This window comes from Neodiprion pinetum, chromosome 6 (genome assembly GCF_021155775.2).
Source record: "Neodiprion pinetum isolate iyNeoPine1 chromosome 6, iyNeoPine1.2, whole genome shotgun sequence".
In the NCBI taxonomy this organism is placed as follows: domain Eukaryota; kingdom Metazoa; phylum Arthropoda; class Insecta; order Hymenoptera; family Diprionidae; genus Neodiprion; species Neodiprion pinetum.
In genome coordinates, this window is record NC_060237.1 from 928,982 (window position 1) to 941,755 (window position 12,774).

At 42.0% G+C, this 12,774-nt stretch overlaps 1 protein-coding gene across 5 annotated transcripts; it reads right to left on the bottom strand.

The window, feature by feature from the left end:
* Nucleotides 1-2,524: 2,524 nt before the first annotated feature.
* NAT1 (N-acetyltransferase 1) lies at nt 2,525-12,631 on the bottom strand. 5 transcript variants are annotated; one of them, XM_046631365.2, is made up of 8 exons: nt 12,493-12,631; nt 6,429-6,540; nt 6,063-6,279; nt 4,845-5,787; nt 4,621-4,758; nt 3,536-4,431; nt 3,094-3,399; nt 2,525-2,976 (listed from the first exon to the last, which is right to left on the bottom strand). In XM_046631365.2, exons 4-8 carry the CDS (start codon nt 5,746-5,748, stop codon nt 2,908-2,910), a joined length of 2,313 nt encoding a protein of 770 aa, XP_046487321.1. In that variant the 5' UTR covers nt 5,749-5,787; nt 6,063-6,279; nt 6,429-6,540; nt 12,493-12,631; the 3' UTR covers nt 2,525-2,907. The 5 variants fall into 5 exon arrangements, with proteins under 5 accessions (XP_046487321.1, XP_046487323.1, XP_068993382.1 ...); XM_046631367.2 differs by having other exon boundaries at nt 12,363-12,502; XM_069137281.1 differs by lacking the exon at nt 12,493-12,631 and adding an exon at nt 11,402-11,411.
* Between the last annotated feature and the right edge of the window lie 143 nt (nt 12,632-12,774).

Below are 12,774 nucleotides of genomic sequence, written 5' to 3' on the forward strand. Positions count from 1 at the left end.
TTCAAATTATGGCGTTGAATAATTATTAATAATGACTCTACAGCTATAGCAGATACGACCAGATAATGGCGAAAACGTATGTAATTAATGATGAGCAACAATGATACCATATGAGCAATGGTACAAACGTGAAAAAGAATCATGATCCTAAGAACAATTTTATTTGTATTACCTATTCAGAAATAAAAGATCATCGTAAATATTCCATGGTTAATATTATATTACACTATCGCGTTTGCATGTAATTTGGTTCGTGTATCTATCATAGGTATTAACATCTACTTCTATTACGATATTTTGCTTCGGTTATTTCTTCTGTTTTTCGTAACTTATGATGAGTTCTACCATGAAAAATAATACTGGCGATATTAAACGATCGTCGGGTGCTGCGAGGGGTTAAGGATGACTATAAAGAATATCTGTGATAATGAATTTATGTCATAGGTAGGTATGTATGTATGTATGTATGTGTGTATAACAATTGTTGGGTGAAAAAATAAATTAACAAAACTTGAGTTTACAATATATTATTTCTTGCGCTATTCTTCTGTTGTGTTAGCTGGGACGAAAACTAAACTCACTTTTTTTTTCTTATTCACATTATATCACGTATATATGTGACACGTATTTGCATGTGAATAATGTTTTATGTATAATAGACGTGTGAACGACAATCTTGAAGTCATAGAGAGACAAACGTAGTGCAGTAATTTTACACGCATTTCACAACAAATATCGCAATAATATTACTCTTAATAGAAGTGAATATTATAATCGTTATAATAAATTTACGTCAAGCCCCGAAGAGCTTCGTATTCGAACTATTACGCAATAAAATTTTTTTTAGCTGTATAGTTTTCACAGCGAATGTCTCTGCATACCTACATGGGATATTATAATCTACTATTTTTTTTTCTCCTAGTGATTCATGTGACAAGCGATTATGTATATAATAGACGTACGTGAAGAGGCTAATAACATAATAGATAAATATATCCAGAATCGGAACAATTTTAGACATAGACATTCAACTTTCATCGTTCGCTATTGCAAAAGAGGAACGATTTAATTCCTCCTTACGCTCCTTACTCAACGAAATTACTTAAATGAGGCAAGAGTTCTGAGAAGAAAAATCACCTGTACAGTATTCTTTTTTTATGCACAAAATGCTACATTTCACTGCAAATTCACATTCGATTCAATTATCGGCATCTTAATGCATCTGCGGAAGCCCTCAAACGTCTAAAATTGTTCACCGAAGTTTTAGGGAACCGGGATGATGAGACCGCTTTGGAATTGGGCCGGAAGATGGGATAGTTCAGCAACCCGGGAGCAATCCGTGTATAAGTTTCTCAAAGTTTATTATTCTGCATTTACGTTTTTTTTTTTTTTTTTAATCGGATCGCTAATTGTATATTATTATTATTTTATATTCCTTTCCATTTATCTTTTCCTCTTTCACTATTATATTACGTGGTTAGTTGGTGGTAGTGGTGATAATGATATTGGCTGCTGGTTGTTTGAACGGCAATTACGTGAATCACTTATTAAAACTATAACAATAATAATGATGATAATAATAATAATAACAACAGTAATAATAATAGTGGCGGTGATTGTAGTGTTAGTGACAATAATTATAATTATGTATGTATTGCGCGGCAAATATTATAAATTGGTAGATATAGGTAAGGTAGGCATATAAGTTAGATAGAGGCAGGCATATGGTGTTTTATTGATTTTGCTGGCGTTTTTTCATTTCCTTTTTTTTTTCAGGTGAAAGTTCGGAGTTTCATCACTGATTCATGGCTGGTTAATTACACGTCGACATATATACGTCGTCGCATTTACGCGTTGAAAAACTCTTTCACAGTTCATAGGCTATTAAAAAGAAAAGATAAAAAAAAAACATATTCGAGCCGTTCCTGCACCGTCGTATAGATATTATGGTTTCGTTAGGCAAATTGATGAATGTATTTCAGTTTTTTGTAGTAAGTAAATAATTGTAGTATAATAATAATAATAATATAATTAATAATAATAATATTTCTTCATAATAAATGTAAAAGCTGGTACACAGAGATAACAAGCGACTCGTTTGTGGCCGCGGACAAAAAGACTTACAAAACGTGGCACATGCACAATACTAGACAAAAACTTGGACAACACAAATCACCAGACTAATATAGTATTGATTTTTTTTTTTTTTTTATGTTTTCTCGTTTTTTTAAGTTTTGGTAATTGTATTTCTTATGTTTATTAATTCATTTATTCATTCGTTTTTTTCCTTCCCTCATTTCATTTCCTCGGCTTCTCTATTCCGTTCCTCATCCAATTTCTCTCTCGTTCTCTATTTCTTTATTACCATTACGCTCGTATCGTGTTTAAACATATACTTTAAATTAATCATATTGCGGCGTATCTTGATATCTGCTGGCCCAATTTCCTTATATAAATCATAATAATAATTCAATTATCTAAAACGTTAAAACTTCCTGTTTCAAGGGTCTGTCGCGCCACCCGCGGGTTTGTTATTATTATTATTATTATTACTTTTTGCTATTTTTTTTTTTTTAATGTATTCATTTAATTTTTTTTTTTTATTATTTTGTTTTTTTGTTACTTAGTTTCGTCTTGTTTTTTGTTTTTTTCATTACTTTTTTGGAGTTTTCTTTTTTTTAAAATCACGTCACAGGTTTCCTTCGTTCCGCTAAATGGCCGACCGACTGACAGGTTGTTGTTTTTGCTGTTGTTGGTAGCAGTTTACCGTGTTGCAGATGGAGACAACGCAATTAATAAAACGGAATCCTTCGGCTCAGCGTGTAGTGGATAATTAAAACCCTATCCTCAAATAATAGGTAGTCTTATGAGATGATGGGCTCCCTTTCGCGGGCCATCCTCCACCTTCTAGTTGTCCCCATCATCTTCCTCCTCTTCTGAAGATGCGTCCTGCAGCCATGTCAGCCAGGAGTTTACCTAGATCGAAATGAAATTCGGGAATATTTCGATGCCGGTAACAGAAACGATGAGACGACTTGACCTAAGTCATCGTAACAATCAATCTTAGGATGAAAAAAGAGTGAAAAGACTCACCTGGAAGAGGGCTTGTCCTTTGCCAGGATAATCGTCGGTAACATCCTCCTTCCATTTCATGAAGGCTTCCTCGTCGACGACTTCCATTTCGTAAAGAGCTATAAACCATCGCAGTAACATCCCCTTGGGGAATTTGTGCGAGTAGCAAAATACCTGAAGAGCGTGAACGGCGGTCACTTGAGAATCGATGGTCGGTAGGAAGGACTCGAGAACGCGCCCGTACTTTTCTAGCAACGCTCGTTCTTTCTCTGCCAGAGCTTTGTCCACGGGGGACTCTGGGTCGACACCCGGACCTAATGTTGTCTCCTGAAATGGATGGTTAAAGTTTGTTTTTTTTGTCACAATACACTTTCATCCGCAAGCCAAGGAGGTTTCGCCGCCAATTACTGAAAGATTGACACGTTTACAGACCGGGGAGGGTAAGTAATGCAAATACGCTAACCTGAGTGATATATTTGAGAAGAACAGTGATCAGAGCATTGATGAAGCTTGGATCAGAGTGATGCGAAGGGTCAAGTTTCTCCTTGATCCACTTGTATAGGGCGTTAGGGCTGGGGTCAGACTCGAGCTGTCTCCCTATCTCCCTTTGGATCCTGAGCAGAGGGTAGAGAAACGTCAATTCTCTATCCTCAAGGATCTTGCCAAGCCTTTCCTTAGTCTTCTCCACCTCTGGCAGCTGACTCATCAGGTTGACCTTACTTTCGTTGAATATCTGCATGAGCCTAGCTTTTCCCTGAGTCTTGTGCAACTGCTGAAGAGTCAAAAGGAAGAGAGGATGATGTTGCCCATTCTCGGTTACCGAAGCGAGATCAGTCAGCTGCATAAGATTGTCAATTATAGCTTTAGCTGTAATGGAGGCGACGTGAGACGCGACGCATGGGATGGTGCTCTCCCTCTCGTCCATACTGCCGACGAGTTCTTTCCATCCCTCGAGTATCTGTTGCCCGCTCACAAGCCCCTCCTTCTTCAATTCGACTACCAGCTTGCCGGCAAGTTCGCGCTCCGAATCACCTCTATCGAGGGTGTTGGAATAAAATACATAGATGACGTGACGTAGGAATCTTTCCGGTATTTTGTGATCCTTGAAAGCTGTTAACGCGTCCTGGACATTTCCATGATTAACGTATTCGTCCATAAGAGCGTTCATTTTTTTCAGTACCTCCTCCTTGGAAGGTCCCTTATCCTTCCTGTCGCGCACTTTGTCACGCTTCTCTACCGGGCCCTGCTTAATCACAATCGCCGGTGACGGATCCTTGTGCAGCAGCGGTGGGCTAGCCTTTAGAGAACCAGCCGATGCGAGCATAGCCTCAGATGCATGTCCTGGGAAGAGACCTATCCCTAAAGGATAAAAATTAGTGAAATGCATTTTCACTTATGGTGCGATACATAAATCACATACGACATTATTATACATCATTTTCAACATACAAATTTCATCGATGGGGGCCATTTAAAATTGATTCCCCATATGCAAGGGAAGGGTACCTAATAGTATTAAATTTGCGATTAACGAAATTAAATACTTACTGCTGTTCAGAGGTAAGTTTGGGGGCTTCATGTTGGCGCTGAATACCATTGAATTGGCTGCAGGCCTAAGAGACACTTCCTCTGAGTGTTGTTTTATCAGCATTTTCCCCCTCAATCTAGACTGCTCTTTATTACCATCTGTAAGAGGATCATTGTTTAGTGGAAACAATTTACAAAAAAAAAAAAAACTATATTTCCTGTCATATCTGTGTTGATAAACTTACTGTTGTTGTAATTATGGGGAGAGTTCTGTTGTTGCTGATTGTGATTATGCTTCCCCTGGTAATTGTTCTGATGACGATTCTGATTTTGGTAATGGTTGGGTTGATTGCGCTGGTTGTGTCGTCCGTAGCCGACGTTACCAGGTCCCGAATAGCCATTTGAACCAAACGGTGCGGGTCCTATGCTGAAGGAATGGGAGCTTAGTGAGATAGTACTCAACATATCGTCAAGGCCTCGCATTTTCCTAAAGATGTCGCTGCTAGGGCGATCGTCTCGCCTGTGATAACCGCCACCCCTAGACGAATCTTCGTTGTCATTGCGGATCAGATTGATGGGCATAGGTCCCTCGGTACTGGTAGCCTTTCGCGGCACCCAGCCATCGCGACGCAACTCAATGACATCGCGTAACATAAAACGGATGCGCAGGGGTAGATCGCTGCTCTCTGCCAAGACGCTCATGCGTTTAAAGTACTGAGTCATGAGGCCACGGCCCTTGTCCGAGTCCAGAATGCGTCCGCAAGTACGCATAATCTGGCAAAGACATTCGATATCCTTGGCCATGTCCCCCCTGGATCCACCCCGTCGTCTCTCCGGCAGTAATTGCTGAATGCACAGGTGTAGGATAGATTCCGATACGATTTCCAATTTCCCCAACTCCCCGATGAATTTGATGTTACCGAGCATCTTGCGCTTTGCCAACTGACGGCGCTCCTCCTCCTCCGGGGCCAAATCATCCTGACCGTCGAATACCTCGTTTGCCTTTGATCGATTTTCAAACTCGAGCTTGCACTTGTTGAGTAACAGCAGTCTAAATGTACTTTGGGGTTTTTGACCTTCAACGTTTGGTTTCTGAGGTTCAAAGTTTGGAGCTTCGTCGGACAGCCGCTTGCACAGCTGTGCGTACATAGAACTGTACTTTGGTTCATCGAGTGCCTTATCAAAGATCTGTAGGTCACGACAAAAACCAATTTATTCATATTTTTTTCAGACAAAACATTCTTCCAAACTGTCCTCAAGGCAAACAGTTGGAAATTCTTTGATTTTACCTAGTTTTCTAGATTTCGTAACAACTCCTATGCAATATGCTACTCATAAAGACATTGCTGTAATTTGGCCTCGGTAGTTCAGGACTTGGTTATAAAATATATCAAAAATTAAGAGTAAGTTTTTGAGTACTTCCTACGGGTACGGTATGTTTGAGAAATCGATGGGGTACTCACCAATAAAATAACACCTTTGAGAATCACATCGGAATTGAGCTCGACGTTGAGCAAGTCGTTGCTCAGCTTTGCAAACTTTTCCGGTGTAAGCTTATTAAGAATACCCCGCACCTTTCTGAAGATGAGATCATTTCTGCTTTCTTGGGTGAGTGCATCGCGTCTAATAGTTGAAGGAGGGATCCAGCGTCGCTTAGTGGATAGGGAGCGAATTTCGTCCCTGGAAGGCATCGAATCAGTCTTGTTAAATGGATATTTTTTTTTTGTTTTGACCGATGTTTTGTGCTTTCTTTGCCTTTACACGCAAACGTGGGAATTTATACAGTCAACGGACAGTTTTCTTTTTAATTTAACTTTGCTGATTCTGACCTTCCTCCCGAGACACGAGAAGCACCCCCCGGTCCTGTGGGGTCGTCCGTTGTTGCGCGTGTTTTGGCCCCCTAAATGATAAACCACAGCACACAGATCTTCCTCTAGGAAGCTGAAAAATAAAACGGGTATACATGAATAATATTATTAACAATATCATAATTCTAAGATTAAAAACTTTCCGTTCAAATCATCATTATCACGTCATACATTATCATTGTATCATTCGATGCCGATCGAACGACAGTATTTTTGTTACAAAGAACAACGTTGCAGCAAAAATAATATGACGTGCAAAGTAACGGTGAAAATCGCAAGAAGAAAATGTATTTCGATCATCTTCTGGTATTCGACAAATTTTCCCCGAATTGTTACCCTATAATTACGACGAGTGAGTTGCAGGGATAAATCAATATCGTTATACACGCAGTTTAAGCGGCGTCTCAACACTGTATAAATAGCGCGTTAGATGCTTTGCCTGTTTCTACGAACGGCATTGGGCTTGTTGGAGAGGTTTGCCTCAAAACACGCAACTCGTCGGGATAATTTTATTCTTTTTGCCCGAAATCGCAACCCAGTTGAGTTTCAAGAAAGAGAAACACTCATGATCGATATTCTCAACTTTATTTTTAGCACATAATCATATTACTGCGGTTAGTAGGCCGTTAATGACTTTAACAAGAAGGACCGTGAGAACAAAAGATTCTTTCTCTCATTCTTCTCAATTTCCGTCATCCACCTCTTTTTCTTTTCCGTTTCATTTCAGAGTAGGTATTCATTACAGAGGTGACCAGAGGTACGCCGTAATTGCGCTTTCGCACGATGTCCCAAATTTCTAAAACAACTTGCAGTAAAAGGCAAATTGCGCCATCGCGAATCGATCAATGAGTGCGTATTTGCGGAGAAATTTGTAAAAATTTACCCGCAAGAATTCTCACGCCCACGGCCGGCGTGGCTCTGCCTTTTTTCCAATTTTTCACGATCTAATTTCGCCTGTTACATGAATAATTCAATCTCATCCAACCACCGTGTTTTTCGCCCCCACCTTTCAGTCGCCAAAACAGATCGAATAGCTAATGTGTGTGTTTATCCATCGTCAAGTTCGCATACAAGCTTATATCAAGTTCATTATTATTATTAGACCGCTGGCAAGCTGGGGGAAAGAGAGAGCGAGAGAGAGAGAGAGAGAAAGAGAGCTAGAGAGATAGAGTGAGTGAGTGAGTGAGTAAGATAGGAGAACAGAGAGAGCGCGTGCATCTGGCACACGTGGTGATATTTTTGTAGTCAAGTAGAATATCAGACTAGATAATATTTCAATAAGTACAATGATTTTTCCGACCTTGACCATATCTTACGTATAACTCATCCTCGGTCATTTCGTTGGCGATGCGTGAAAGAACCCGTCTCGAAGATAAAGAGAGATAGATAGAGCTCGACAGAAGTAAAACGAGCAAAAAACTACGAACGAGTAGAAAAAAGGTGGTGAATAAACCCCGCGGCCACAGATCGCAGTCTAGACTCGAGACAACGACGCGGGCACCAGGTCATTTAACCGCGATCCCACGCTACGCCGCACGCATGTACATACGTACATGCATACATACACTCATACATGCGGTATCGGTCCTCCCCCACCTGCGCTGTCGGCAGAATCACTCTCTTCTTACCTTCGTCCGTACACCTATGATAACATACACGGTAGATCTTCCCGAAGGACAAGCGCATGGGTGCAGAATGGATCGAGGCAACGTATCTCGACCACATTGTAAGGATAGAGGATCCGAAGCGCGCAGGGGGATCTGCGTAATATTAACGCAACAACAACAACTACAGCAGCAGCAGCAGGAGTAGCACTCGTGTGAAATGTCTACACCCATCAAAATCACCCACACGAGTGCACCGATTGTATGGTAAGATCGAGACGCGACTAACAGCTCCGCTACGCAGGGGGAGAACAGCAATGACGGAGAGCAAGGAGAGCAAGACGAGCAAGATCAGCGTCAGCGTCGACGTCGGCAGCAACAGCGTAATATTATGTGGGGCGCGGCTCGTGGTCAGACGGTCAATGACCCCGCGGGATCCCGACGAGCTCGGGTGGACTCGGCGGAGGAGACGTTAAACGCCCGAAGGAAGAAAGGAAGGAAGGAAGGAAGGAAGGAAAGAGGTGCACCGATGTCGGAGCTCCCGGGTCGAGGACTTCGGGGTGGAAGTCCTCTTCTCCTGCCGAAGGTGACGACGAGGTTCGACCCTGGTTCAAAGGGTTCAGAGGGAAAAGGGGTGATCCGACGCAGGTGAACGCACGCATCGCGGAATGGAGGAGTTCATTCGACTCCGAGTCTCCAGTGAGAGGAACGCGAACAGGTTCGGCCGGAGTTCAATTTTCTCTCGTTATAACCATCCTCGCGATCCGTCGTCGTCGCTGCTGCGGCATCGAAGGTCGCGCAGCAGCGGCTCGAGAACTTGCAGCCTCTTTGTTTTTATCCCCTCATTGCCGTCTAACGCGCATGTGTAGGTGTAGGTACGTACAAAGAGTGTCAACGTGTAGATTTTTACCGCTGACGATGAGAAGAAGATACAATAAGACATAATGATAAGTCAGGTACACGCGTTTCGACTGGTGAAATGGTTTAAACGTTAAGCTCAATTGCACCTAGGTGCTGTATATTCTTTCCTTTTCTTCTCACGGATATATTCGAACTCTTGTTTAACTGTACACGACGTTAATGTACAAAGAACTAAGGCGATACGAGATTCTCCCTCTCTCTCTTTTTATTATAGCAGCCTTGTCGGAGGAAAAAACATGTATTTTCTCAAGGTACAGGCCTGCACTGTATTACAAGCGTGTTTAAATGACGTGCGAAAATATCCTTCGACAGAGTCCCCGCCCGCTTTGGTACGTTTACATGTAACATGTAGCTTGGTTTAACATGCGCATACGTTGTTTCAAGATTTCTCATTGAATTGACGCGATAAATCCGTTCAGATAACACAGCACAGTCTACGGAGGTCTATAGAGACTTATATGCGGACGTGTAAAAGAACAATGTCTCTAAATTCAGCACATATGTACTGTGACAACTTTTAATTGCATACCGATTAGAGTATTATCGCAATGCCAATACGAGACATAGGTATGATTATGAGAATTAATTCTGTACTAATGACATTCGTATACGCGTACATTGTACATATAATACATCAAACGAGTTATATATAGCCCATTCGTATTTCTAGAACATTTCGCGCAATCACTCTGCAGGTTAACAGCGACTTCTCTCTCCCTCTTTCTTTGCCATATTTCTTATTGCTTTTTTTTTTTCTTGCGTCGTATATCGAGCTCGAACTTGCGGGATTTACTCACAAGCGATAACGACGAATGTTTATTATTTATCCACTATCGTTTACTAATCTTTTTTAAAACACGAGCGTAAACACGAAGAAAACGAATTGGTCGAAGGTGAAATGTACGGCTGCGTATGTATAAATATATAATACACAAGAGGGTGATTCATCGCCTCGATTATCCAGTCACACGGAAGATCCGAGAATCAAATAGATTTGGAAATTCGAATGCACGTGTATACATATGACAGGATCGAAAACAGCAACCCGGTGTCGTGACGTTTACGATTCGTCGTATTACACGTATAGGATACTACCTGTGTCGGTCGATCGTCAACAAAAAATTATAGATACTCGACATAGAGCAGCGGGAAGGGTCTAATCGAACCTGGTTGTAATAATAAATTAGCTTGTAGATGTCGCAATGTCATGTAAATGCAATACAGGTATATTTAGATTTGACTCGCTCTCTAATTGTTACAGTCGAGGAGGAAACGAGATCGAAAGAAAGGAAAATCGAACCATTGAGAAATAAAAATAATGAATGACTGATGCAATTATACACATACATATATACCATATATACACACACAGATTCATGCTGTAAAACGTATGCGCGACTAGAAACGCGAGATTGCGCGGAACATTCGCGAATCCAATAAAAACCCCGCTCTCTGTAGATAAATAAGTGAATATGTATGTCTGTACGTACTGCGTGTAGGGTATAGACGTTACGGATACACCTGTAAAGACAAGGAACACAAGTTGAAATATATGGCTACTTATATCCAAATTCCAAACCTAAGCTAGGACTCCTAGTCACTCGAGATCAGATGCTTACAAAATGGCGATCGTCGCATCATCGTAGCGTTTACACAACCAACAATCTATATAAAGCGTTGTCTGATTATCTTTGCATTTCTCGAATGCGAGAGTGAGGGAGGGGGGGGGGGGGGGGGGAGAGAAACGGGGAAAATAAAACGAGCGCCGTAGGTAACCGCAAAAAAGAATTACGTCAGCTAACAGCAGCAACAGCGGTAGAATTCCACGAAATTGGAATACATCTAACTGCAAAATTTCGCCAAACGGAAACTCTCGAGAAAATGAGACAGACGATTCAAGTTGGAGGGAGACAGAGATAACGAATAACTGCACATTACAGGGTACGGCTGTAGTTTTCTCCGCAAATTTGTCAAAGTGTGTACGTTCAGAATGAGAAAAAGAACCGTTCAAACAAACTTTACCCTTTCTCTTTTTTCTCTCTCTCTGTTTCTCTCTCTCTCGTTCTCTCTCTCTCTCTCACTTTGGTTGCTCAAACTGGCCGCATGCTACTGACTAATAAACAACGACCCGGAGAGACCATTCAATTTTAACGCCAGAGTAAAAAGAAACTGCGCGAATGATGACAATAGCAATTTCTAGAATAATCACTTCCCGTTCGCAAGAATTCTACCACATTGATAATAATCGATTAAACACGAAGCGGTGAGAGCATGAATTTTTACTGGCTTCCTTGTAACTTGAAACTGCGATAGATGTATCTAGAGATGGAGAAGTAAACGAGGCAACTGTAAAAGACGAGAATAAAAATAAAAATAAGCATGAATTGACCGTTTGGAACTGAGGAAGACGGCCGATGGAAATACTTGACTAACGAATCCTCGAGGGATCTTTATGCTGGGACGTGAGACGGAACAGTCAAACCGTTCGTTCGTTCGTTCGTTCGTAAGTCAAGTCAGTCACGGCGACGGACAAAGAGATAGCAATGGCGTGACGCAAGCCCCTCCCGCAGCCCGGAAAACGATGCCAACGTACAGAAAATCCACGTCCTACGATGCAGCAGGGAATAAACGAGCGTTGAGAGCTGTCAGAATTTCGTGAGCCGATGACGATATGTCGGGACGCATGAATCGAGTGAATATTCGGTTAGCTGAGCGGGGCGGGAGGGGGAGAGGGGGAAACGTGGCGCAGGGAATTCAATTTGACCTCAATATCAATAATCTAACCGTTCTACTGGTGTTGGTGGTGTAGATTAAAGCTCAAGGTAGATGCATGCGAATGCCACGAGCGAATGTAAATTAGCGCGGCGGCTATTCATAGGCCGATAGTGATCGAACGTCGGAGGCAAGGTAGAGAGAAAGAGAAGAAATGAAATGATGGAGTGTGAGAGAGAGAGAGAGAGAAAGAGAGTGAGAGAGATGGAGAGTGAAGGAAAATTCTGTCTCTGTTTGAAAGCGAATTGACGGGGAGGAAGAATCGAGCGAAACGTCAAAGTAAAAACCAGCGTGCGTCGCGCGCTACGTTCGACAAGCAAAGTGCGTGCGGCAGAGCGAACTTGGCCGATAATAGGATCGAATATTTTTACAAGCGTTACTCCAGACACAAAACGAGGAAAGATGATATTCGGACGGCGAAAGAACGAAAGGCACTGAGACGATGCAAGCGTTTTAAGGTCGGGCAAGGATGATGCGCTCGAAATCAAGCAGACATGACGCACGGCGCGACGTACGCGAGCCCGTCCATCGACTGCGAGGCTCCCGCACCGAGAAAAAAAAAGAAGCGAAAAACCCGTCAAAATTGGTTCCAGCCTACCTTCGAGCGGCGTATTTTTGTTTCACTCGATACGGTATCACCCCCGAGCACAATCTAGCGTACACACAAATTTATAAACCTGACATTTACCACTTAAAATTGAAAATAATACACAGGATGATTTACTTACGGCCGATGGTTGTTGTTTGTGGAGGCTTTCGCAATCCGTCGGCTGTACTCGGGGACTTCCGGACAGACCGTACTCGACGTCTTCTCAGTTCAGCGTCTGAACGGAGACTGACTTCGGTTCGAGCAAGGCTTGAGGAGTAACCGAAACCGCGATTGATCGTTAATTAATATTTCACCGCCACGTGTGCTTCGAACGAGATTTTAAAACCGCGTATTTCTATTCGACATTCACGTTTCATACGGCCCCTCAATTGACTCAAGAAGTAACCAGCCGATGAGTCTT